Source organism: Vespa velutina, chromosome 10 (assembly GCF_912470025.1).
Source record: "Vespa velutina chromosome 10, iVesVel2.1, whole genome shotgun sequence".
NCBI lineage: Eukaryota > Metazoa > Arthropoda > Insecta > Hymenoptera > Vespidae > Vespa > Vespa velutina.
In genome coordinates this window covers 5,340,314-5,365,662 of record NC_062197.1, presented here as the reverse complement: position 1 = coordinate 5,365,662, position 25,349 = coordinate 5,340,314, and the positions used below count along the sequence as shown (strand labels likewise).

Here is a 25,349-nt window from a genome sequence, read left to right as displayed (position 1 = left end):
CGTTATATAGAAATATGCTTATATCAATTCAGTATAATTTAGTGATTACTCGTAGCAACTGATGGTAACACTGAAAAATAAGTACAAAGTTGCAAAAATGACTGTGTTGGTCGTTGCTTCGTGAAATTTTTATTTATATGTTATTTACCTATTGCCTTATTACAGGCAATGGGCTAAACAAATTTTTCGGAACATATTTTTAATTAGAAGCTCTACATAAAGCAGGTATATATGTTTGTTATAGGTTAAAATGATTACAGTTTTAATAAAGTGGACTTGCAGAATGTTTACTATTTCCTAATGTCCTTTTCTTATTTTATTGTATCATAGAAATTAATTATATTATTGTTGATAAATTTACACATTTTTAAATTATATATTTAAATATATTAGACATATTGTGAAATTTAGATAAAATAACTTATACTACTTTTTAAGATAGAGAATAAAGTACAGAAATGATAAGATTTCATTGAATTCTTTCAGTGATTAACTTGACTGATAATTTTTAGATAAAGATAAGATAATACTATATCTCAAAGTTATATATACTTGTACTCATTTATATATATATATATATATCTACTTTTTATACTTTCTACTGGTTAAATTAAATTAATTAAACTATATAATCACATATATATATTTTGTTTCTTTTGGCACCTGACTTTAATCTTAACATATAAACATATTAGTAAAATAGTAAATAATTTTAAGAATTTGTTACTTTAAAATTATTTTTATATGTTACAAATGATAAAATATTTTTATTCTATATTACAGGCATAATGTTAAGCAGTATTATGAAACATGTTTTACACTGTTGCTTGCTGCTCATTGTTATTCTTATATTTGAATTTGTCTCTGGAGGATTACAATGGAATATCAATAAAACAGAACAATTAGATCCCTGGGTCCGATATGGATTTTTTGGTGCTTTAATATTGTATCTGTTAAGAAGTGTGACTTTTCTTTCGCTTCCTCAAGTTCTATTTAATTTTTTTGGTTTAACAATTTATAATGCATTTCCGGATAAAGTTATTCTGAAAGGTTCACCATTATTGGCACCATTTATTTGTATCAGAATAGTAACACGTGGAGATTATCCACAATTAGTCAAAACTAATGTAAATAGAAATTTAAATAAATGTATAGAAGCAGGCCTTGAGAATTTCCAAATAGAAGTAGTAAGTGACAAACCAATAGGGTTGGTATCTCATCGTAGAATTAGAGAAATTGTTGTACCTGCAAATTATCGCACAAGTAGTGGTGCTTTGTTTAAAGCACGTGCTTTACAATACTGCCTTGAAAATTCAGTAAATGAGTTAGCTGATCATGATTGGATTGTACATTTGGATGAAGAAACTTTAATGACAGAAAATTCTATTCGTGGAATATTAAATTTTGTATTGGATGGGAAGCATCAATTTGGTCAAGGCCTAATCACATATGCAAATGAAGATGTTGTTAATTGGATTACAACATTAGCAGACAGCTTTAGAGTAGCAGATGATATGGGAAAATTAAGATTACAATTTACAATGTTTCATAAACCATTGTTTAGTATGAAGGGTTCTTATGTTGTCACTCAGGTAATTAGTAGATTACATTTCTTATTATCAAATCGGATATGCAACTTCTAATAGAAAACAACTTTTATCTTATAGATGGCAGCAGAGAGAGAAGTTTCATTCAACAATGGTTTAGATGGATCTGTTGCAGAAGATTGCTTTTTTGCCATGAAAGCCTTTTCACAAGGATATACATTTAATTTTGTAGATGGAGAAATGTGGGAAAAATCACCATTTACATTATGGGATTTTGTACAACAAAGAAAAAGGTGGCTACAAGGTATATTATTAGTGGTGCATTCCAAAGCAATTCCATTGAAAAAAAAATTGCTACTAGGTATATCTTGTTATTCATGGATAACAATGCCCTTATCTACTTCTAATATCGTTTTAGCAGGACTATGTCCTATTAGTTGTTCTCCACTTATAGATTTTTTGTGTGCTTTTATAGGGGCAGTAAATATTTATATGTACATATTTGGAGTAGTTAAATCATTTTCTTTGTATCGTTTTGGCATTATTCATTTTTTATTATGTTTGTGTGGAGCATTATCAACTATTCCGTTTAATTTAATAATAGAGAATGTTGCTGTAATATGGGGTTTATTTGGTAAAAAACATAAATTTTATGTAGTTAACAAAGAGTACAAACCACCTATAACTGTATGATTGTCTAAGTACTGTCTGCTCAACAACGTATCATATGTGCATATAATCAGTACCTGTAAGTCTATGAAAATAGCAATATCATTGTCGCGAAAAAATATCAATATAGATAGACTTACAACATTGATCAGTGGAAAATGTTTAAAAAACTTAAAATGTTTAATTACTTAAATAAGTATGTAAAGTTTTACTAGGAAACCAAATAATGTATCTACATTCAGTTGTAATCTAATAAGGTAATATTTATTTATTATTTTGAAAAAATTTTAGTATTATTAGTTTAATAAATTTTTTTATAATATTGATCAAATAATTGTTATTGCATATTTATTTTCCAAAGCATTGCGAAATAGCAATATAAATAAAGCTTGAATTTGTTCTTTTATGACATACATTTTTCTACAATCTATAAAATTGTTAATATAAAAAAATAAATTAAAATTGCATGAAATTCAATCTAAGGAGAGATTATTATTAACAAAAAGCACTTGCAATATATTTCAATCATATACATACTTTCTTTTCATTTTTAATATTATTATTTGTCAGTTAATTTAGAATAATCATATACTTTTATAATCAAAAAATATTAATATCATCTGTGATAGAGATAGAGGGAGAGAGATGTCTAATGGATTAATCTTCATTTCTACTTTGTTAGCCTTATTAATCTAATTACACACTTTGTAAAGGAACAAAATATAAAAGCTAAGTGCCTCCAAAAGAACAGACATTAAACATTGCAATGAGGTCAACACAATATAACAATATACATAACACCTTATATTCTTATAAGTATCCACTTAGACATCTCTGATTCTATGACATAAATATCTGTCTGTATAAAGTAATGTTATGAATTTAATTCTATTACATTACATTAAATCTTTATAAGATATTACATATAAAATAATTAAATTATTTGATTAGTTAATAAGACAGAAAATTAAGAATTTTTGAAAATAAAAATACATATATAATGAATATTTATATCACATTTACTCCAATTTAATGTGTATTTTGTAATTATACTACTAAAATAATATTTCTAATATTTTATATAAAGATTCATCATTTTTAAATTTTGAATTTTGACTGTTACAATCATTTTCAATTTTTTAGTCCCATTTGAATTAAACAATTAATCGCAGATATTTTTAAAGATTTTATATTTTGGGAAACATTTATCTATAATAAAAGCAGACAAAGGAAAAACGTAATATATCTTCCAAAATAAAACAAAAAAAAATTATTTTTTCCTTCCAATACTATTCAGTTTTTTGCTATTTAAGAAATTTTAGTCAATATAGAATGCTGAAAAATGTGTACTGTATTACTTTCATATGTGCCGACATATCTAATAAGTAAAACCAGAATATAGAGTAAAGATGAAGTAAAATCATATTGAAACAATTTTAATTTTAATCTGAAGTAAATATTTTTTTTATAAATTATAAAATCTTGAAATGAAATATGTTTTTATAAGAAGAAATTGTTATTCTAAATTTATGTGCCTCTTGGATCTGTGTTTTGTTGCTTCATGTAATGATATATTCAGATCTTAATATTTAGTGAAGTAATAAATAGTTGATAAGATTATTCAAAAAGACTTAAGCTATCTAGTCATAAAATTTAAAAGAATTAACACATTACTGACTGTAGAAATGTGTGTAATAATAATACTAAATATGTTAAATGTATTATTACTATATCTATACTATTTATTTCTAGTATACACCTTACATGTAAAAGAATGTGATTCTTTAAGAAAGTAATATGTAAATATAAACAAAATTATGTTTAATACTGAAGATTATGAAATAGAATACTAAAAAATGTATATATGTCAACAATTATATACATATACATGCATGGACCAAACTTGATTTATATTAATAAAATCACTGAGTGTTAGCCTAGAAGGCATTCATTACGTATATAATAAGCATTATGAAATGAAATATTAAAATTAATATACAAATATATGATGTGTGTGACTTATTTTTTTATTAATCATATCATAAATGAATCTAGTTAAAACATGAAACCGTTTACTTAAAACTAAATAACAGGCATTTTCTCTAGATTTACATATATATATATAAAAAAGGCCTCTATATATAGGAAAGATATAAATTTACAAAACGATATCTAAATATAGGATTTATCGTAACAGTTACATAAAATTATTATTTTTATTACTTAAATGACTTAATATGTACTTTTATATTTACACATTTATATTACATAAAGTAGATAATCAGCATTAAAACAGTTAGTAAATGTGTAAGTAAATTTGCCTATATATATACATTAAGTCGAAAGCGAAGGTGAAAGATTGACCTCTAAAGGATTATGCTTTTTCTTATTAGATGTAGAATCTATATTTTCTAGTAATCTTTCTTGACGTTGCTGATTCACAGGGGGGGTCGCAGGAGTATAACGGTTGGATATCCATCCCTCTAAATGATATCCAATAAAACCAATAACACAACCAAATGGAAGTGATATATACGGAATATATTTATTGGCGATTCTTGCCACAATCTTCGACCACATTTTCTGAAATATAAACAAATAATATACGTATATTCATCTCTCGTTTGTTTATTCATAATGATTTCTATATATGTATGAATACTGGAATAATCTTTGTTTGTAACAGTAAATAATAGACAAAAATTTTGCAAATTTATTATGTCATTTATTTAATTCTTTGATCCATCTTTTATAACAATGATTATTTCATAATTATTTTATGAAAGTACTATGAGAAAATTTATACTAAGCATGTATGTGCATATATATGTATATACTGACCAACTAATGTACTTAAAGCTACTTCGATCAAATTTGGTTAACTTTAATCAACGATTCACTCAATCAATAATACACCAAACAGTAAAGCTTTTAATTGTATATTGTTTTCAACTTATATTTTCATGATATAAATAATCATTTAAAAATCTTATACATGGGTATAGAAATGCATATATATATATATTCTCTTAACTTATTTCAATTAATATTTTGTTTGTTTTATATTATATACAAAATTTTTTATTTGAAAATGAATATTGTTTGGCATAACAGTGAATAATAACAAACGTATAATAACGAGTAAAATACTATATATAAAGAAGAATCAGGATTTCCAATAACAGCAGTTTCTACCCGATGAGAACTGAACGATCTATATTATTTGATCTAATGATAAATTTTTGACAATATCAAGATTATCTAACATTCTATTTTTTGCTTGTTTTTTGACAATATAATACGTATGATGTTCATATTTTTTGGATTACACATACTTTTATTATTTATTATACCATTTGCATGACATATATACTACAGTAAGTAAAATCAAGCTAATAACTATTCAATATACATTTCGAAAAATGTTACTAGATAGCGCTTGAATTATCGTGAGTTTCAGTTCGATATATTTTATATATTGTTACATTTTTTTATTTAAGCACTTTCAAAAAACATGTGCAATTTTTCGCTAGTAATGATATAATTAAATAATTACAATTCATTTTCTAAATAACGAGATGATATTTTACTGTTTTAAAAATTTATTTGTAGCAATAATATAATAAAGATATAACAAAAAATAACACATATTTATATATTCCTATATGTCAGTGAGTGGATGTGAGATTTCTTCTTGCCCAGTCTAGTAATCATGACGCGAAGTCGCAGTGTTTGTTGCCTAGTAACTCTTTTTGGTAATTTGTCAAGTCTAGTGCACATGTGTCCGCTATAAAGGCACTATTTGTGTAATGTCTAATCTGAATAAACTGATGATCGCTACACAGATAAAAGAGGTTTACGTTGAAAATTTCCTTTAATCTTCTTTAAATTTGGTGGGAATTTAGGCGCTAAATGGTTTAGTTATACTTCGTTGTTACAAAGATTTTCATATTTTTTGTTTCTTTCGAAAATGGAGCATAAGAGTGACAAAATTTTAATAACGAAAGAGAATAATAATTCTAATATAAGAATAAGGAGTAAGTATAATTAATATAATATTTTTAAACGTATATAAGAGATTAAATGATTACTTTATTATATCAACAACTATTATTTGAGGTGAATCGATTGATAATAAATCTTTGAATACAATTGTCGATCAAGTTAAATTTAATAATTCAGTTATTGAAGATGATATTAAGAAAGAAAAAAAAAGAAGGCGAGATGAGATTAATATTGAAGAAAAGCGCATTGCACAGGAAGAATATAATAAAATATTACACGAACAAAGATATAAACGGTTGATGCATCTTTTAAATCAAAGTCAATTTTATGCTAATTATCTAATGAAAAAAATTACTCCAACTTCATCGCAAGAGATAAAAAATAAAAAAGACGAGAGAAACGGAATATCAAATATTAATGAGAATATACCACCACAAAAAAAAGGAAGAAAAAAAAATACTCAAAAATATGATATAAAACAATATTTTTCTCCAAAGGTGAATTACATATATATTATTTTAGAAAAGTATAATAAATTCAAACATATAATAAATATAATGTAAAATGTACCTACTTTTTATGTTTTATATTTTGAAGTATATAAATTATTTTTAACATTTAAAATTTCTTTTAGATGGAAAAATGCGTAAATTCAAATAAATCCAAAATGAATTTAAGTGAAGAAGAAATTACAGAAGAATTATTAAATTTAGATACTCAAGTACAAATAGATGGCTGTGAAAATTCTAATGCTCCAAAATATTTTAATGGTATTTTGTATAAATATCAAAGGGAAGGTTTGCAATGGTTGAAAGTATTGTATGAGAATGGATTAAATGGTATCTTAGCTGATGAAATGGGACTTGGAAAAACAATTCAAATAATAGCATTGTTATGTCATCTTATAGAGAAGCATCAAGATGGCCCTTATTTAATAATTGTACCACTTTCTACAATGCCAAATTGGATTTCAGAATTTGAAAAATTTGCCCCTTCTTTACCAGTAATAGTATTTCATGGACCAAAAAGTGAAAGATTAGGTCTTTCTAAAAAAATTAAACAATCTCACCAGCTTATGGGAGGATATAAAACACAACCTATTGTAATAACCACATTTGAAGTACCATTATTAGAAAATAGTTTTTTTATGTCCCAGAAATGGAGATACATAATTATAGATGAAGGTCATAGAATTAAAAATCATCAATCTTTATTAGCTAAGTAAGTTGGTATCTGTAATGTATAACATATTTGAAATGATATTTAGGGCTGAAAGTTGTTTTATTTATTTTCTGCTTTGTACTATTATAATTTAAAATCTATATCATTTTATAGAGTCGTGAGAACATTTCCATCTATGAATCGTCTTTTATTGACTGGTACACCACTTCAAAATAATCTAGCTGAACTATGGTCACTTCTTAACTTTTTATTACCAGAAATATTTAATGATTTGGCTGTATTTGAATCCTGGTTTAATGTAAAAGAGTTACAAGGTACAGAGGGTACTGAAAAGATTTTAAAACAAGAAGAAGAGAAACACATTCTATCATCATTAAGGGAAATTTTGAAGCCTTTTGTTTTAAGACGTGAGAAATCAGATGTCCATTTAAATATTCCACCGAAAAAAGAATTAATTGTTTATGCTCCACTCACACAGTTGCAACATGACTTATATAAAGCAGTTTTAAATTACGACATTGATAGTAAAACTGAGAAAGAATCTATTTTGCAAACATTGGATGGTAGCAGACCTAAAAGAAAGTGTATTTTGAAAAATACATTTAATAACTGTGATAATTTAAACTATCAAGTAACATCTCCTGTACCAAACAAAGAGTGTACAAAAATAGAACAAGATCTAACTATGTGGAAGCAACATATTGATATTAATGATCAGAATCGTGATTATTTTATCAACCTACGTTTCCGAAACAGGTGTAAGTAATTAACATACAATTGTATATATACATCTATATATTTTGTATGTATCGTTTGTACACACAAACAACAGTTTTAACTGTTATTCTTATTATTGTATATTTTTTTTTGCTATTTCAGGGGCAGTATATAAAAAGATTGTCAATCATCCATATTTGATTCATAATCCTGTGGATTTTATTAGTGTTTCAACAATTAATGATGATATTATCAAATCTTCTGGTAAACTTTTAGTAATGGATGCTATGTTATCTAAATTGAAAAGCAAAGGACATAAAGTTCTTTTATTCTCAACAATGACAACAATACTTGATGTCATAGAAGATTATCTTTCATTACGAGATTATAAATATGTTAGATTAGATGGTATAAGTAAACTAGAAGAAAGAAGTATAAATATTAAAAAATTTAATACGGATCCTGAATTGTTCTTGTTTCTGATATCTACAAAAGCTGGTGGAACAGGACTTAACCTTGCTGCTGCTGATACTGTGATTATATATGACAGTGATTGGGTATGTTATAGTATTATATAGAATTATACAATGAATTATGAGAATTCGTTATAGTATGAAAGTTATATTATATTCAATATATGTATTATATTTGTAGAATCCACAAGTAGATATACAAGCAATGGCACGTTGTCATAGAATTGGTCAAACTCGTCCTGTTGTAATTTATAAATTATGTACTAAAGGAACAATTGATGAAGCAATAGTTAAACGTGCTGAAGCTAAACGGCTTTTGGAAAAAATGGTTATGTCTAAAGAATTGTGTAAGCTAAATATTCACAGTAAGGAAACACTTATAGAATTAAAACAACTTTTAGAATCAAAAGAATCTAAAATTGTTACATCTACAAAAGAAGGTAATTTTTTATAACACAATCTTATATTTATAAATCTGAATTTTTATAACAAATTGAAGTGTATTTTCAATTTTTTATATTTAATATGAAAAAGTACAATAAATACAAGTGATAATTTATTAGTGTTCACAGAAGCAGAACTCAATGAATTAATGGATAGAAGTGATTTGGTATACAACAATCCTGTTGATACAAAAAAATTTACTTGATAAGATTGTTATTGTCCTTTAAAGATCAAAGTTCAATTTAATGTACAAATATCAATAGATGGTCATTTTTTCTTGATAAGTATTATATTTATTTTATGTATTTTACAGTAAACTCTAGTAAAGTTTTGTTTAATTTTCTAATAAAATAGCATTAATTACATTTTCCTTCCAAATCTATTTATTGAAAAAAATATAAATAAAAAAACTTTTTGCTTATTTCGCATTTTGTTATTTTTCCTTGTATTTGAGTGACTAGTAATAAAATTGATAAGTCACGTTTTTAAATAAAAATGATATATTGTCCCATAATTAACACGAAATATTTGAAAATTAATATAGATAATCAAAGGAAATAAAAATTGAAAATTTTCTACATTTCACGTTCAGTTGTTTAATTTTAATTATCGTAGGTAACTTATATTTTATATAAACATAATTTTTTCGTATCATAAATTACAAAAATACGTGAGTATTAGCCTAATATAACGATATAGATGAAATATAATTTATATAAAAGATTTTAAATATTTAGTAAAGCTTATTGTTTTTTCAAACGCATTGTGTTCTTTCCCGTTGAAGAGTTCTTATAAGTTTGAGCCCATTGATCACGAAACTCTGCTTCTAATTTCATATAGGATCCACCTATTTGAAGAAATAATATAATATATACTAAAAATAATAAAAGATGTAAGCACGTGTATTTGTTTTTGCGTAATAGTATATGACTAGTGAAAAAATCATATCTAACTGTAAAATATATTTCCTCTTAAACTAAGAATAAATGTCATAGACAAGACTATACATAAATTTATAGTAATATATGTGTATGTAATATATGAACTATAGTAATATATATGTTGTGATAATTACTAATATATATATTATATATATAAAATACATATATGATCAATTTGGGAATTATATATAACCATCAGTTATTATATAAAATAATCCATTTGGTCAGTGTTATCAATACTACTATATTTATTACATTAACCAATGATTATATATTATTTCCAATTTATTATATTGACCATATATATATATGTTCATTATTATATTTTTTAATTAAAATATATTAAATTATTTGTAGGGAAAAGAACAAAATGAATAACTTACACATACCTATTGGTAGAATATTTTTATAAATTTGGCTGCGTTGTCTATTATATGATTTTGATAATAGGATGTGTTCTATAGATGTTCTTTTTGTTAACAGTGAAATCATTTGTGCATTAATTCTTTCTTCAAAATCTCTTTGATTATCCTGATTATATCTTACCATTAAACTTGTACTCCAACATTTACCATTTTCCCTATATATATATATATTTGTATAATTTATACGAAAGAAGCAAAAACATTATTTTATTGATCGATATATACGTACATATGTAAGCACTTATATGAAAGATGCACTTAATAATATATTACATTTATCTATACCTTTTGATAGTTGTAGCTTTCGATTTTTTGTTTGTTTTTTTAATAGTTTTTAAACTGGACCATACTGATGATTCTTCGCTGTCATACGATTCGTTATCCGTGTTATCATCATCATTCATTTCTATTTCATCGTCATCACTAAATGTAACTGAAGAGCTAGTAGAAGATCTGCCTGTTATTTGACGATTATCTTTTTGCAAAGGTTTTTCTAGGTCAATGATCTGAGTAGACTTATGAATAATTGATCCATTCCAAATTTTTCCTATATTTAGATGAAAGAATTAAAATTCTCTATAATTTTTCTTGCGATAAGAAATTAATTGAAAATTACAAAAACTTATGTCACATCGTAATTTTCTATTTTCTTTTTTCTCGTAAAAATATTATATTATTTTACTGTACCTAATAGACCAAGTTGCAGTCTTGATGGTACAAGTTCTAAACCATTCCACCACATTGTTTCTTTACATATTAACTTGCCTGATTGAATGCTTGAATCGTGTGTTACTAATCTTGTAATTTTTTCTGGAAAAAATAACTGAGGGGGTTCTATAGATATAATATCTCTGTACGTTATAAAGATGTTCAATATATTCATATCATTTTCTGTTTTGATATTTGGTAAGTGTTCCTAATCAAAATATATAATTTTTAAATTATATATTATAATAGTTATGGATAAAAACTGAAATAAATAGTAGCAGTTTATGGACCTTGTATTTGCAGCCTTGTTGGTTTGGTAAAACTTCAAATCTGTAAGCACGTTGACTACAACAGGGATATCTGCCCAATGGAAATGACATAGGTCTTTGATGTTCATTTACAAAAAATTGTGGACATTCAGGATGGTAACAACACCAACCCATTTGATGTATTGAAAAATATGTATTACAATATTGACAAAAGAGAAAATGGCAGTCACCCCACAATCTCCAATATACTTTACGCCATGAACGCAATTCCATCCGCAAGTTTGTAATATATTCATTTAATGACCATGTTGAATCTCTGAGAAAGAAATATCATCTTCTTATTTACAATTAAATAAAATATTTTTTATCATATAGTATAAAAAATATTACCTTATATGTTTATTATGAATAGTCCCTTTATTATCTATCTGCATAGCAGTTGAAATACATGGAATGAAGTCAGAAATTGATTGCACAACATTTTTATTACATTTTCCACATTTAAATAAAGTAGCCAAAGAACCATAATGTCCCTTTTTATTATCTGGATTAATTTCTATTAATGACATGATAAGCTTGCAGAACAATCGGCTTTGAATTTTATCTTTTTTGTCTTGTAAATTTTCTACATCCTCGTTTGTAAATAGTTTAGCCAATCTATATGTTAAAATAAATATTTAAAATAAATTTCATTAAAATATTTATCAGTATTCAAAGTTTGCCATAAAAAATATTTGATATATTTTACCTTGTAAGAAGATTATCATTCAAGCATGTCAAAATTGTTGATGTTTTTAAAATATCTGACATATTGTCATGACAATATTGAAAACAATTTTCTAATAACGGTTCCATTTGTAGAAAGGATGCAGAAACCATTATAGGAATAACATTGCTTGCTTCTAAAATAGGCCATTCAGATTTTTTTGTGATATCTTTTTTAACCCATCTCATTAACCAATCAAAAATAACAATATCGCAATGGACAGATATATCTATTTCTTCTAATTTCTGGCCAGCTGTTATATCAGCAAAATAATGCATTTTTTGTATCAGTAATTTTTGAGGACATCGGAAATCCTTCTTCATATTTTTTCCCTCGTCACATACATGAATTTCTACTTCTGTCATACTAATGACAAACATAAAGAATGAAAAATATACAATAGCTTTCCTTGTATATTTCTATAATGGTAATTATTTGCAACTATAAGAAATTAATATAAAATATTAATATATTCTCAGCACTTTACTATTATAGTACTTTTTACTGCTTATGAAATATATATTTATATATGTGTATATATATAATAAAAGTAAATATTAGAGAGAAAAAAACTATAATAAATTATTACACAAATATATTGTTCCATGAAAATTAACACATATTACTATTGTATAATGTTAATGCACTTCTGCAATAAAATAGAATTGTTAAAAAAATATATAAAATAATATACTTAGGATTAGTTAAACATTGTATATAATTTTTCATTGATTAATGAATCTTTGTCTATATACTCCTATTATTTTATATAATATTATTATGTAAATTATTAGCACTGGAAAGTTAAACTAAAATACTTACTCTGCAGCTTTTTTCACTTGTTTATTTTTATCTTTATCTTTAGATATTGACAGATTATTTATTATTCCATTATCAATATCATTAGATAAAGAAGTACTCCTTTTGATGTTTATATTAACAATGGATTTTTTAATAACAGGCTGTGATATTGCAGGCTTTGGAAGCATATATGGCAATATAGAGTCTAACAATCCTTCATGCAATATATCACTCAAATTTTTCCGCAGAATTTTTGTTAAAATAGGTTCTTTTTCTTCTATGTGTTGCTTACTCTTTGATGGCTCTACATGTAATATATGCTCTGATAAATGATTTCTATCCTTAATATCATCCTCTTTTGATTTTGAATTTTGCAAATAATCTTGCTTTTCTGTATAATTTATGGTTTGCAAACACACTATTGACTGATCATGAATACTTTGCAAAGGTTTTATTTCTTTTGTATATTGATTAGTTGTCAAAGGTAAAATTAATTGATTATTGTCATCTGCTGTATTATGCATTATCTCTGGTGTATAGAAATCAATTTTTTCATTTGTACATGTACTTAGTGTTTCTGTTAAATCTGACATCTCGTTGTTAGGACTTTCAAGTTCATTTGGAAGATCCTTATGCAGTTGAGTGTCATTTGCTGGATTTTTATTATCAATGGATATGTCCAAATTTAAATTAATTTTTGCCAATTTATTCCAGTTTATTTCACTTTTATTTGTAAGAATAGCAGCTAAACCTTCAAAACTATCATTCACCTGATACGCAGTTCTCATAAATTCAAAGAACATTCCAATTGTCAGTTTTGGATATTTATTATTCTTAATATCATATGTATTTTTAGAGAATCCGTAGGTAAGTTCATCCAGCTGTTTTTGTTGGGATGTATCTTCCAATACATTGACAATTAATATAAAGTATATAATAGATTTGATATATTGTATTGTAAGTTTTAAATTAATGAAGAAAAGACCTTAATATAGTATAGAATTTAAAAATAAAGGTTGATGTGTACCTTTTCGAGTAGCAGAATTTGGTGCTAAAAATGAACACGAATGTCTTTTTGATATTAGATTTCGGTTTTTATTTAATTCCATTTCTGACATATAATAATTTGTATACTTTCTACAAATTTTATTAGATTGTCAAGGATTGGTTTATCGTTTTAAAAGAATTTAATCTATTTCAAATTTTACTTGCATATAATAACATACTTTAATACACACGAAAAATTTTAAGGTATCATATCATATAAATAATTTAATTTTGTCCATTATAGAATAATTACATCGATTGATACTGACTGAAACCACTAATCGATGTATTAAAAATTAGACTATTTTGGTTATATCAACAAATTTCGAGCGGATTTGCCTTTTAAACAGTCCTGCCAATACTATAGTAAAAGTTGTCTACTTTATCCTATGAAAAATATCAAAGATACATACAGTGTCGCCAATATAATAATAATAATAATAATAATAATAATAATAATAATAATAATAATTTTTATAAACGACACAAATTTAAATTTGATAAATTTCTACGTATATGTATATTATTATATTAAACGAAATATGAGCGGTTGATCACGTACTTTCGTTAATTGTTTGACGAATTTTTAAAATACTTCATATAGTTCTATGACAAATTTAATAAAATCTAATAAAAGCAATTATGTTAATAACACTTAAGCTATTCTTTCTCATATGCATACCTTGTAGTAGATACATCTTGAAAATAAAGTTTATTAAACTTAAAAAAAAAGTATTATATTCAAATTATATAAAAGTATTATAGATAGTTTTGTAAATATATATGTAATAATATTATTTTAATTTATAATAAATAACATTATGCTAATCATTAAAAACATTTCAAGAAAACAATATTTTGTTGAAATTAATATTGACTATTAGACCCAATATAAATTTAGTATCACAATCTTTTGTAATAAGCAATTGATAAATTCATAAAAATATGTATTGAATATATCTATATCACATAATAGTACATCATGTTTCAAGAAATGTGTATTTTGAAAATATTCATATACATAAGACATTATAACACAGTAACATAATTATGACATGTATTAGGAACACCCACAGATTCTAAAATTATTCAAAAACTTCATGCCAATGAATTTTTTTTGTTTTTTTAAACTACATTGCTAATATGCTCAATGATCTTTTAATATTGGACGTGTCGGGTAATGACACAGCCCATTTTTTTAATCCTATCAATAAAACTGAACTTGTTACCAAGATTGCTCCACCTACTGAATATTTATTAGGTATTTCATTGAAAAAGAGTACTTGCCAGAAAAATGCGAAAACTATATCTGCTGATCTTGCTATAGCAACAGGACCAGCCTGTTCTATTTGTAAAGCTAGAGTGAGTAAAATTTGTCCTCCAAAACTAAACAATGCTAGAGCAACGACCAACAATCTGTCGGCACCGCAACGAGGTAAACAGAGAGCACCAATCGCCCAAGAAATGATTATTGTTTGTATTAAAGCAAGTGATCCAAAATTTGTCATGATAACAGAAAAATGAAGACCTTTTAATGCACGCAATAAAACGTAAACATTAGCACCGAATAAAGTTGCAGAAAATGCTGCTATTGCACCCCATAAATCAGCATGTTCTGATGTATTATGAACATCTGAAAGAGACTCTATGGTATTTCCAAATATGAATGGTGGGCGAGTTATTAACACAACCCCGATTAATGTTAAACATACAGTCAGTATGTTAAATAATCCAAAAGGTTCTTTTAAAAATATCCTTGCAAATATTGCCACAAATACAGGCACAGAAAATACTACAATGGAAGCATCTGCTAAAGGCATATGTCTAAAAGCATAAAAACTAAGCATGAGAGCAGTTGTACCTACAAAACTTCGCAATATTAACATTATTCTACGTCCTTTAGGAAACGGATGTTCACCTTTATATATCAGAATTGGTATTGTTGGTAGTAACACCCCAACAAATCGAAAGGCTGCCAATTCCATTGGATTAACTTCTACTAATCCTTTAACAATAACGCTACATAAAGAAAAGAACAAAGAAGAAAGTGTTGCTAAGACTAAGCCAAGGTATGGACATGATTTACAAATTGGAGCAGATATTTGCTTTTGATGGAAGGCTGTATTACTTTCCACATCTTCATCAACTAAATGCTGTAACTCGACGTGTTTTGACATATCTAAAAAGAAAAAAATAATTATTTATAGATACTTTTAATATCATGGTCTAAGAAAAATTCATCTATATATGTAATAATTATAAATACCTTTAGGTATGAAGTAGATACAAACTTATTAAACACCCAATTTCATTGAGTCTCGCATCAATTATATTATATTTATAATAATACTTTTTAATAATAACTGCAATGGAATTATAGTTTATTAAATATTTGTCGATTTTTGTTATTTCTATTATTTCTATTATATTTGAAAATGGTGATGATATTAAACTGAAGAAGTAGAATTTATAAAATTAAAAATGATTTATTTTCTAATATAGGAAATATGTATTGTTCATATATTACTATAAGTATTTACTAATACTTTTAATAAAATACACTCACTTAATCATCCCACTTATTATTATAGATTATCAAAACTTCTTTGGTAATTAGTTGTGACCAGATCATACGACTAGATCGTGAAATAGGTAAAAAGATGACTAGATTATGGAATAATTTTTTTAAATATATGTTGTTCACAATTTGATAAGAATCATCCATGAACCACAATATCAAGTTAAACGATTCATAATATCATGTCAATGAATTGTATCATTTTGATACAAGGTTATTCTTTTGCGATTTTAATTATACTTTTTTATATTACATTTTCTGTGCATTTTTTTTACTGATATCATTGTATTTCAGGTTCTTCTCCACATATAGACACAGATAAATAGGATCATAAAGAATTTCTAATAAATATTTAACTTTCATAGAAGCATTCCAAAGCAATTTCCGAAGTAATTTGTGACACAGATATCATGCATTTTTGCGCATGCTCCTGAATCGATATACTATCAAATTATACTATTCGTGTTTAAAAATTCATAAACAGCATATATATATATATTTATACAATCGCTTAAAGAGACGTCATAAGGACTTTTCGTAAAGTAATGAGAACTAATTCTTGAAACTTAAATAACTTTGACACAAGACTCTACAAGACTTTGATTAGATTGAACTAGTGTAAATATAAAAATTGTCCAATCAAAATTCAATAAAGGTATATTCAAGTTGGCCATGAATTTTATGAAATCAATTTCCTTTGTATCTTTTTTATGTATTGTTTAAATTTTATTCTAAATATCCTAAAATATTTATACATATGATGTATTTTGAATAAGTTAGTAATAAGTTGTTATAATTTGATAGGAAGAATAATGATATACTGATTAAGAAAAGAGAAAACGAAGAATCTATTGTAATAAATAGCAAATTATTTTGGCGCACAACGTACGATAATCAATCTTGATTAATTTTAACAATCGTAACTGATTTAATGTACTGTTATAAAGATTTTATCTTAATTTATGATTGCATGCTGTCATGATCTTATCAGAAACGGTAGATAACATCCAAATGATATTCTTTTAAGTGGAAGAATATAGACCAAATGCATTCATATATTATTTCAATACGCATGTGACAGACGATATGTGTATTTTATTTATTTATCGAAATCCTAATGCCGACGCTAAATCTTATCGGCTAATCCTCGCTGGAAATCGAGATGAAATTTTTAAACGCCCAGCATTACCTGCACATTATTGGAAGGAATATCCTACATGTTTAGGAGGTATATTAAAGTTAAATAAAATTTTTTCTTGTATATATATACAATATATATATATATATATATATATATACACTCTTACATTTAAAACACATTTATATCGATTTATATATTTTTCTTTTAACTTTTTGCAATAATTTTCTATCTGACTTTCTATATTTTTGTTTTTTATTGGATTAGGTATTGATATGGAACCTGGCAAAGAAGGTGGTACTTGGTTAGCGTTATCAAAAAAAGGAAAAGCTGGTATCATTTTAAATCTAAGTAATGAACCAGGTAAAAGTAAAACTCCAAAAAAGGGCCGTGGAACTTTAGTAAATGATTACATTACTTCAAATGATTCTGCAGAATCTTATCTAAAAAAATTGCACAGTGAAAATCAAATTACTCAAGGCTATAATCCATATAATTTAATTCTTATAAATTTGTAGTATGTATCTATTATTTATCTACTAAGAATGTGAACAAATTTACCAAAATTAAGATTGTTTATTAAAACTTCTTTTTTGTTTTCGTTTAGTACTGCCGATGTGTATTACTTAAGCAGTTCTTTAAATTCTTCAGGACCAAAAATATGTCAAGACAATATATTAGGTTTTGGTAATAGTACAATAGAATGCCCTTATAAAAAGGTGGAAGCAGGAAAAGAAAGTTTTTCAAGCATTGTTCATAATATTAAAACTTCAGAGCAAGATGAACTTATCGAAAACCTTTTGCAACTTTTAAAGTCACGAGAAAGGTATGTAATAAATTATTAATTTAATGTATATATTATTGTCAAAAGTATTATATTATTATTTAACATTTATAGACATTTACCAGATCTTGAATTACAAAAAAGATCGCCAAATATGTATGTTGAACTCAGTTCCATTTTTGTTTCTGTTGCTGATTATGGTACAAGAACCCATACTATATTAATGGTTAATGGTTTAAATCAAATGACCTTTGTAGAAGAAACTCTTATGCCGGATTTTTCATGGAAGCGGCAATCATTTAACAGTACTTTAATTACTAATTAGAGGAATTCACTTTAATAATCAGTCACATTTTTATAAAATGTGACATTTATAACTCTTCATCTGAGAAATAAATACATTGATTAATAAATGAAATGATTAATCAGTCTTTAGTATGTTTACATGTAAATGCAATAATTTATTTGCTTTCGATTTTTTACATTGTATATTAGTAAAATACCTACCATCTTCCATATTTTCCATAGACTTCTCCTCCTCATTTGAATCACTATCTAATATCTCTGATGATATATTTGATGCTTCATGTGTAATTGTATCAATACTTGGTAATGAGGTTTCTTCAGATGATGTCTAAAAATAAAATATATTAGTTTCTGTTTTATATTTTTATATCTCGAAATATTGAGCTGTTCATATGTGCAACTATTTGCATATAATTTGTATATAATTATTAAGAAACCTGTGAAAGTATTTCTTGACCCTCTAAATTTTTGTTTAAAAGATTTCCCATCCAAAATGCAGTAGAACTGTTGTTGAGTACAAGCATTCCTTTCACGCTATAGACTAATCTTTCAAGTACAGATTTAGCTGCAGGTATATGTTTTGTTAATATCATGTCTTTTTTCTCCATACCATCGCAACATACCGCATGTAAATATCTTGTACCGACTATAATGTAGTAGAATATATTAAAGTAGACATTTGAACGTTTATATTTTTCTTGTAACTTATTGTAGTACACTTTTACTTTTATTTATGTTACAATAAATAAAAATTATGCATTATATACCTTGCATTAATTTTACTAATTTAGTTATATCTTCTGATTGATATTTTAAATTATGTTCTAAAATTGGTATACCAGAATTTAAGAACAATCGTAAAAGTATAGGCATACATCGTAAGAAGATAAGTATATTAGTTTTTGTATTCAATGTTTTACATATGTGAACCATTTTTTGAACATTTGTTGCAACATTCAACCATATTTCCACTCTTTTAGGATCTCTAAAAGAAGAAAAATCTTTAAAATACAACAAATTATTAAATTAATATCATCAATTTTTAATGTATGTATGTATATTTGAGCTTTTAGCACTGGTTATTAGATTTTTAAATTTACCTATTAGCTGCTGATAAAGATATTTTTACACCTTTAATCATACCATCAAATATCTTTTTATATAGCAAGTGAAAATTATTTCTATTTATTGATGGTAATCTATCTAAGTAATTGTGAGACTTTTCCAGTTTTATAACTTCACTTGGTAGCCATTCCAATAGCATAGTTATTGTATCAAGAGGTGATAATTCATAATCAATCCAACTTTTTATAAGAGTATTAACAGCAACTTTATATGAAGTACTTGCTTGTTTATCTTTAGACCAGTCCAAAGATAAAAAACCCAATGCCATTTTTGCTAATATATACAATTAAAAATGATATATGGCACTTTAATAGTTTGATAGTCAAAAATATTTATCTTATTGCTAGTTATTATATATATTTTACCATTTTTATCTTTATGCTGCTGCATATAACTTTCTGAATGTTTCATTACTGATTGATACATTGTAATAAGAGCAACGCTGATTGATATTCGTGTGGCTATATCAGATAAAGATTCAATATATTTACATGACTCAGTAACAAGTTCTTTGCAAGATCTAAGCATGGCATTTGTGTCATTTTGTTGACTTGCTAATATTCGTAATCCCTCTGGAATGCATGAAAATGATTATCAATTATCACAGACAAAATTTTATATAAAAAATATAAACACAATATGTATTGTACCACGAAGCATTGGGTTATAAATAGCACTGTGAAATTCTTTCCAATTAAAAACTGTTGCTAAAAGGCATAATATCAATCTTGCCCCTTCTCTTTTTTCATCAGCATCTTCTTCTCTCAGTTCGATAACAATCTCTTGTAATTTTCCACATATCTTTGGCAATAAATATATAATATCTTTCAAAAATGTTTCATTAAGATCATTTTCAAACATTCCCAGAAGTTCTTTAACAATAAAACATACTTGGGATATTGAAATACTTTGTGTTGTTGGTGATGCATTTAAATCTAATTTAAAATCTAACAAATGTATTATCTAAAAAGAAATTTTAATAAAGTAGTATCTTCCTTTTTAACATAGTAATATTATATAAAGAAAGTCAAGTGTAAGAAAATACTTTTGCATCGAGTTTTCTAAAATATGCTGGATTTTTAGAGCACAATATAGAACCGATTTCCCAACTTTCTTGACTACATGTATTTACACTTTTTTCTAAGGATTTCTTTTTTCCTTTCTTTCTTATAGTTTTTTCAACTTTCAAAAAAGGTGGAGGTGGGAAATAATGAAAATAGCATGGTGATGGTTGATATTTTGGATCACATAGAGATAACATTGTACTTAACTCTCCTTGTAAAAGCATTAAATCATTTAATCGTGTTAATACTTGTTTTTGTAATAAAGATTGTGATTGGGTTACAAAACCACTAATAACTTCTCTAAACCTGTAAATAAATACATAAATATTATATAATGATTCATAATATTTATTATGGATTTGCAATATCCACTTACCAATTAATACAGGATACTACAAGATCTATTATAAAAGGCTCTGGTATATCAAAATTTTCTGGCATTAAAATGGAACATCCTAATAAAGAATCTATATCTTCCAAATCTCCATTTTCACTAAGTTTCATACAACAAGTTTTTAATAATCTAAATGTAATAGGCACAATAGCTCCATACTTCCTATTACTAAAATTTAAAACCAAATTCTGTGGCTCATCTTCTACATTATTTAAACCAAATTTAGGTATAAGTTCTCCGCTACGGATAATATCAATACATTATAGAAGTTATTAGTATTAATTCATATACGTTTATAATATTCAACTTACTTATAATCCGATTTATTAACCATGTATGTGTTGATTAATTCATCTTGTATATAAATAGTCACGCATCGAAGAAATTCTTCATGGATATTTTTGGTTTGTGAAATAACTTGTGCTAGTTGATCGTAAAATAATGCTTGTGAACGTGGACATGACTTCACTGCAGTAAGAACTTTTTCTGTGGAAAATAACATTAATGAAAAAACCCATTCATATATGCAATGAAAATAAGTAGCAAAAAGAGAAAGAAAAAAATATTTTTACATTTAGGAAATTATAGGAAACATATTTATTTAAATAAAAAGAAAAATAAAAAAAAATAAAGGATATAAATTTCATACTGAATAAATTACGAGCAGATGTATGAGTGTCTGGTTTACATGCCAAATGTTTTATTGCCATGACAGCTCCAAGAACTCCTTTGCATTTTATTCTAAAAGGAAAGAGAAACACACAGTTATATTTATGTAGAAATATCATAGTTGTGGAGTAATAATACTAACAGTGGTTTTATAGCAGAAAGTTGCTTTTGTAAAACTATAAATAAATCATCACGTAAAGATTCTGCCAGCGTACTCGTACATAAACTGTGCAATAAGTCATTTAATGTGCCAACTTCTTCGATATCAAAATGATCTATTTTTTCTAATAGAATTCTTAAATGATTGCAGTGTGCATATAGATACTCCTTTTCTTCTGTACCCATGGCCATTTTACACAATACTTTAAGGGCATTCTTTGCTGTCTGATCGTTATTACCCATAAGTAAAATGATTTTTTCTATAATTTCACGTTGCTTATGAACAGTATCTTTTTGACTAAGAAACTGTAATCGAAACCATTCAATTGCAAAATCCACATAAATTCTTTCTTCCACTTTCAATAAATTGCTTGCTAATTGTATTACAGATGATTGTAAATGTCGTACAACCTGAAATCAAATTATCCATAAAAAAGACACTTGTATATTGCTATGGTAAATAAAAATGACTTACAATTTATTATAAATACCTCCTTATAATTATTATATAAAAGTTGAAGTAAACTTAATCTGTAAAATCCAGATCGCACATGTTGTTTTAGAATAGCATCAACACTTTTTCTTCTAGATGATCCAGTAGATGATATAAGAAGTAGTAATATGATATCCATTGGTTTTGGATCTTTGATAACTTTTTTTATGATCATCAATGATGCACATACCATATTCTTAGAGAGTAGAATACTCATTTTTATATTTTGTATCATAATCATTTGATTTTTATAACAATCTTCATGTTGTTCACCATGAAGAGGCTGCATATCAAGATTACGTAATACACATAATATGTTCTTGTATGCCTCCATTGATGTGCAATCGCTGAGAATAAATCTGTATAATAAAAGTTAATCAATTCATTAATATATTCATGTTCTTAAAAATTAATGTGATCTTTGAAATTACATAGTTCAAAATATTTTATACTTACTTAGTAATGGCTGGTATTACGTTTGTTTTTAAATGTTTATTTAACATTTCTAGTACTTTCTGTTTATAATCATTCAAATATTCTCTTCCAAGTGTCAAATTATTAATACAGTCTAGTACTGTATCTATTAATTCATTATTATCATCCATTAATTTATTAAGAATTTCAGCAATAGGTTGATGTTGTACTTCTGTTATTATATCAGGTATACATAGAATTAATTCACGTTGAAACCATAGGGGACATGTCTCAAGAAGTTGTTCCAAACATTTTGTTAATTCATCTGGTTCAATAATAATTTCTAAAAAACGAAATTTCTGCAACAATGTTCGAGCCCAAGGTATTTTTTCTATAGATTCACTATAAAAAATAATATAAATAGAATTTTATAATCAATAATATAACACTTTAATTTTTATAGTATTTATTATTAAAACTTTAAAGTTTTTAAAAAATAATACCACTTACGCTAAAAGAACAGATTCATTCAACTTATTTAGAAAGTACACATATATATCTGGTTGTAGTTCTGATACTTGTAATAAAATTCTTACAATACATGTGTTACTTATATGATCAAAGCTTTTAAAATCAGAAGAAATTTCAAAATCACACAAAATACTTTGTAAATTTTCTTGATTATCAATGTATCCTTCCAATGAATTTATAATTTCTTGTTTTTTATATTCTTTACTTTGTATATTTTCTTTCATTTTTTGTTTTATTGTTGTAACTTCTTCATCTATGATAATATTCAATATATTATATAGTTTATATTATGCAATAATAAAAATATAAGAAGGAACTTACTAAATATATATGTTCCATCAGAAACCAATGTAATACCACATTTTTTTAGAAAATCAACAAATATTTTTGTTTTTTGAGTAGTTTGTATATTACTTATGTTTTCTTGCGTATTTCTACTTTTTTCTGCCTCAGCAATATTGTCATTATCTTTTTCTGAAACATTAGATGTTTTTTTTGCTTTGAGAGGAGTTTTGCATATGTTTGATGTTATTTTCTGTGATGATATACCAATTATTTTGGAATAGTTTTCATATTGAGAAAGTTTAGTTATTTCTTGTGTAAGATTTACTTCACTTCTCCTTTTTTTTGTTATTTCATTTTGCGATAAATAAAGATTAGAATCATTCCTGCTTCTGCTTTTTACTATATCTAAAACAGGTAGTTTACGTTTTCGTGATGTTAATTCTTTATTTGTTAGATCATCTTCATTAGTTAAATTACTTATTGATCCTTGACTCGAATTATGATTCAAATTTTTATGTAAAGTTGATTTTAATCGTATCTTTCTTTTATCCATTGTCATAAAATTATAATTGTCCCTGTCTTTTTTTTAATATTATGAACGTTTTGCTGTAGATCATAGATTTTACTTTACACTATATTATACATAAAAATAAGTGATCTTGAAACCCTTTTCAGTTTTATGTGGTATTAATGCAATAGTCGTTTTAGTATCATTCAAATTTTATCAATAATTTTACCACTGACGGTTACATTTAGCGTAAAGTAATTGATACGAGATGGACAATTTTGTAAAACATTCTTATTGGTTCGCTCATCGTTTGTCCAAAAACTAATGAAAGTCCATTTATATATAACTATTTATATACAGCCATGTCCATTTCATGTTCAAACATTGTCTGACTGTTAAGGTTGTTCACCATTTTTCGCATATAGTGTACGACTCCAGCAATAAGTATGGACAAAATATGAACTATAAAGTTATTAATAATTATGTATATATCATCATTAATAAATAAGTATAATAAAGAGATTAGAATTTTTCAGTGAGTTTTTTTAAGAAATTATTTAAAAATTTTTCTACATCTGATCTGTTTATCTATTAAAGTATTATTAGCAATGTAAAACGTAAGTTAATGTTTAGTTAGAATTAGAAAGAAAAGATTTTGGAAATATACTGACATATTCAACCATTAACCCAAAAATATTTGCATTATTTAATCTAGAATTAGATTTCGATAAATTGCAAATAATACCGATCCAAGTCTCATCACATGGAGGTTGGTGCTTCTGGAGACTCATGGACTGATGGTACTTTAAAATTCGAATTCCAAAATAACATGTCGGTTAGTGAGAATTCAGGATCTATATGTTAATTGGAGGAGAATTAATTTCCACTTATGGATAGCAGAACTGTC

The 25,349-nt window shown here is 25.7% G+C and overlaps 6 protein-coding genes across 12 annotated transcripts; 3 read left to right on the top strand and 3 right to left on the bottom strand.

The window, feature by feature from the left end:
• Nucleotides 1–64: 64 nt before the first annotated feature.
• LOC124951975 (beta-1,4-mannosyltransferase egh) lies at nt 65–2,599 on the top strand. The gene is made up of 3 exons (XM_047501144.1): nt 65–225; nt 784–1,592; nt 1,668–2,599. The coding sequence occupies exons 2-3, from the start codon at nt 789–791 to the stop codon at nt 2,238–2,240; spliced, it is 1,377 nt and encodes a 458-aa protein (XP_047357100.1). The 5' UTR covers nt 65–225; nt 784–788; the 3' UTR covers nt 2,241–2,599.
• Nucleotides 2,600–6,052: 3,453 nt separating this feature from the next.
• Nucleotides 6,053–9,422, top strand: LOC124952208 (lymphoid-specific helicase-like). 2 transcript variants are annotated; one of them, XM_047501742.1, is made up of 7 exons: nt 6,053–6,253; nt 6,399–6,718; nt 6,856–7,442; nt 7,557–8,161; nt 8,283–8,677; nt 8,775–9,033; nt 9,157–9,422. In XM_047501742.1, exons 1-7 carry the CDS (start codon nt 6,187–6,189, stop codon nt 9,240–9,242), a joined length of 2,319 nt encoding a protein of 772 aa, XP_047357698.1. In that variant the 5' UTR covers nt 6,053–6,186; the 3' UTR covers nt 9,243–9,422. The 2 variants fall into 2 exon arrangements, with proteins under 2 accessions (XP_047357698.1, XP_047357697.1); XM_047501741.1 differs by having other exon boundaries at nt 6,056–6,253; nt 6,336–6,718.
• Nucleotides 9,423–9,648: 226 nt separating this feature from the next.
• On the bottom strand, nt 9,649–14,736 carry LOC124952079 (SANT and BTB domain regulator of class switch recombination). The gene is made up of 9 exons (XM_047501411.1): nt 13,975–14,736; nt 12,969–13,848; nt 12,129–12,512; nt 11,771–12,037; nt 11,402–11,696; nt 11,091–11,319; nt 10,689–10,950; nt 10,362–10,558; nt 9,649–9,884 (listed from the first exon to the last, which is right to left on the bottom strand). Exons 1-9 carry the CDS (start codon nt 14,063–14,065, stop codon nt 9,781–9,783), a joined length of 2,709 nt encoding a protein of 902 aa, XP_047357367.1. The 5' UTR covers nt 14,066–14,736; the 3' UTR covers nt 9,649–9,780.
• A 188-nt stretch (nt 14,737–14,924) lies between these two features.
• Nucleotides 14,925–17,149, bottom strand: LOC124952080 (solute carrier family 35 member G1-like). The gene is made up of 3 exons (XM_047501412.1): nt 16,561–17,149; nt 16,261–16,357; nt 14,925–16,173 (listed from the first exon to the last, which is right to left on the bottom strand). Exon 3 carries the CDS (start codon nt 16,169–16,171, stop codon nt 15,125–15,127), a length of 1,047 nt encoding a protein of 348 aa, XP_047357368.1. The 5' UTR covers nt 16,172–16,173; nt 16,261–16,357; nt 16,561–17,149; the 3' UTR covers nt 14,925–15,124.
• On the top strand, nt 16,898–19,564 carry LOC124952081 (transport and Golgi organization protein 2). The gene is made up of 5 exons (XM_047501414.1): nt 16,898–17,227; nt 17,377–17,800; nt 17,978–18,227; nt 18,318–18,536; nt 18,609–19,564. The coding sequence occupies exons 2-5, from the start codon at nt 17,659–17,661 to the stop codon at nt 18,817–18,819; spliced, it is 822 nt and encodes a 273-aa protein (XP_047357370.1). The 5' UTR covers nt 16,898–17,227; nt 17,377–17,658; the 3' UTR covers nt 18,820–19,564.
• Nucleotides 18,567–24,976, bottom strand: LOC124952078 (Fanconi anemia group D2 protein). 6 transcript variants are annotated; one of them, XM_047501409.1, is made up of 16 exons: nt 23,971–24,967; nt 23,629–23,902; nt 23,161–23,520; nt 22,703–23,063; nt 22,195–22,622; nt 22,033–22,124; nt 21,695–21,869; nt 21,366–21,623; nt 20,971–21,295; nt 20,817–20,888; nt 20,576–20,726; nt 20,291–20,497; nt 19,901–20,198; nt 19,568–19,785; nt 19,238–19,446; nt 18,567–19,128 (listed from the first exon to the last, which is right to left on the bottom strand). In XM_047501409.1, exons 1-16 carry the CDS (start codon nt 24,491–24,493, stop codon nt 18,916–18,918), a joined length of 4,164 nt encoding a protein of 1,387 aa, XP_047357365.1. In that variant the 5' UTR covers nt 24,494–24,967; the 3' UTR covers nt 18,567–18,915. The 6 variants fall into 6 exon arrangements, with proteins under 6 accessions (XP_047357365.1, XP_047357364.1, XP_047357363.1 ...); XM_047501408.1 differs by having other exon boundaries at nt 20,576–20,888; nt 23,971–24,123; nt 24,199–24,967; XM_047501407.1 differs by having other exon boundaries at nt 18,567–18,879; nt 19,002–19,128; nt 20,576–20,888; nt 23,971–24,963.
• Between the last annotated feature and the right edge of the window lie 373 nt (nt 24,977–25,349).

Excerpts from the sequence above, each read along its gene's own strand:
- LOC124952081 (XM_047501414.1), top strand. The coding sequence starts at position 17,659 with ATGTGTATTTTATTTATTTATCGAAATCCTAATGCCGACGCTAAATCT. Across the intron at positions 17,801-17,977 it reads ATATCCTACATGTTTAGGAG|GTATTGATATGGAACCTGGC; the intron begins GTATATTAAAGT and ends TTATTGGATTAG. Across the intron at positions 18,228-18,317 it reads TTAATTCTTATAAATTTGTA|TACTGCCGATGTGTATTACT; the intron begins GTATGTATCTAT and ends GTTTTCGTTTAG.
- LOC124951975 (XM_047501144.1), top strand. The coding sequence starts at position 789 with ATGTTAAGCAGTATTATGAAACATGTTTTACACTGTTGCTTGCTGCTC. Across the intron at positions 1,593-1,667 it reads GTTCTTATGTTGTCACTCAG|ATGGCAGCAGAGAGAGAAGT; the intron begins GTAATTAGTAGA and ends TTTATCTTATAG.
- LOC124952080 (XM_047501412.1), bottom strand. The coding sequence starts at position 16,171 with ATGTCAAAACACGTCGAGTTACAGCATTTAGTTGATGAAGATGTGGAA.
- LOC124952078 (XM_047501405.1), bottom strand. The coding sequence starts at position 24,493 with ATGACAATGGATAAAAGAAAGATACGATTAAAATCAACTTTACATAAA. Across the intron at positions 23,903-23,970 it reads TGATGGAACATATATATTTA|ATGAAGAAGTTACAACAATA; the intron begins GTAAGTTCCTTC and ends ATATTATCATAG. Across the intron at positions 23,064-23,160 it reads GTAATACCAGCCATTACTAA|ATTTATTCTCAGCGATTGCA; the intron begins GTAAGTATAAAA and ends TTTATTATACAG.
- LOC124952208 (XM_047501741.1), top strand. The coding sequence starts at position 6,187 with ATGGAGCATAAGAGTGACAAAATTTTAATAACGAAAGAGAATAATAAT. Across the intron at positions 6,719-6,855 it reads AACAATATTTTTCTCCAAAG|ATGGAAAAATGCGTAAATTC; the intron begins GTGAATTACATA and ends AATTTCTTTTAG. Across the intron at positions 8,162-8,282 it reads CCTACGTTTCCGAAACAGGT|GGGCAGTATATAAAAAGATT; the intron begins GTAAGTAATTAA and ends TTGCTATTTCAG.
- LOC124952079 (XM_047501411.1), bottom strand. The coding sequence starts at position 14,065 with ATGTCAGAAATGGAATTAAATAAAAACCGAAATCTAATATCAAAAAGA. Across the intron at positions 13,849-13,974 it reads AAATTCTGCTACTCGAAAAG|ATACATCCCAACAAAAACAG; the intron begins GTACACATCAAC and ends ATGTATTGGAAG. Across the intron at positions 11,320-11,401 it reads AACAAGGCTGCAAATACAAG|GAACACTTACCAAATATCAA; the intron begins GTCCATAAACTG and ends TATTTTGATTAG.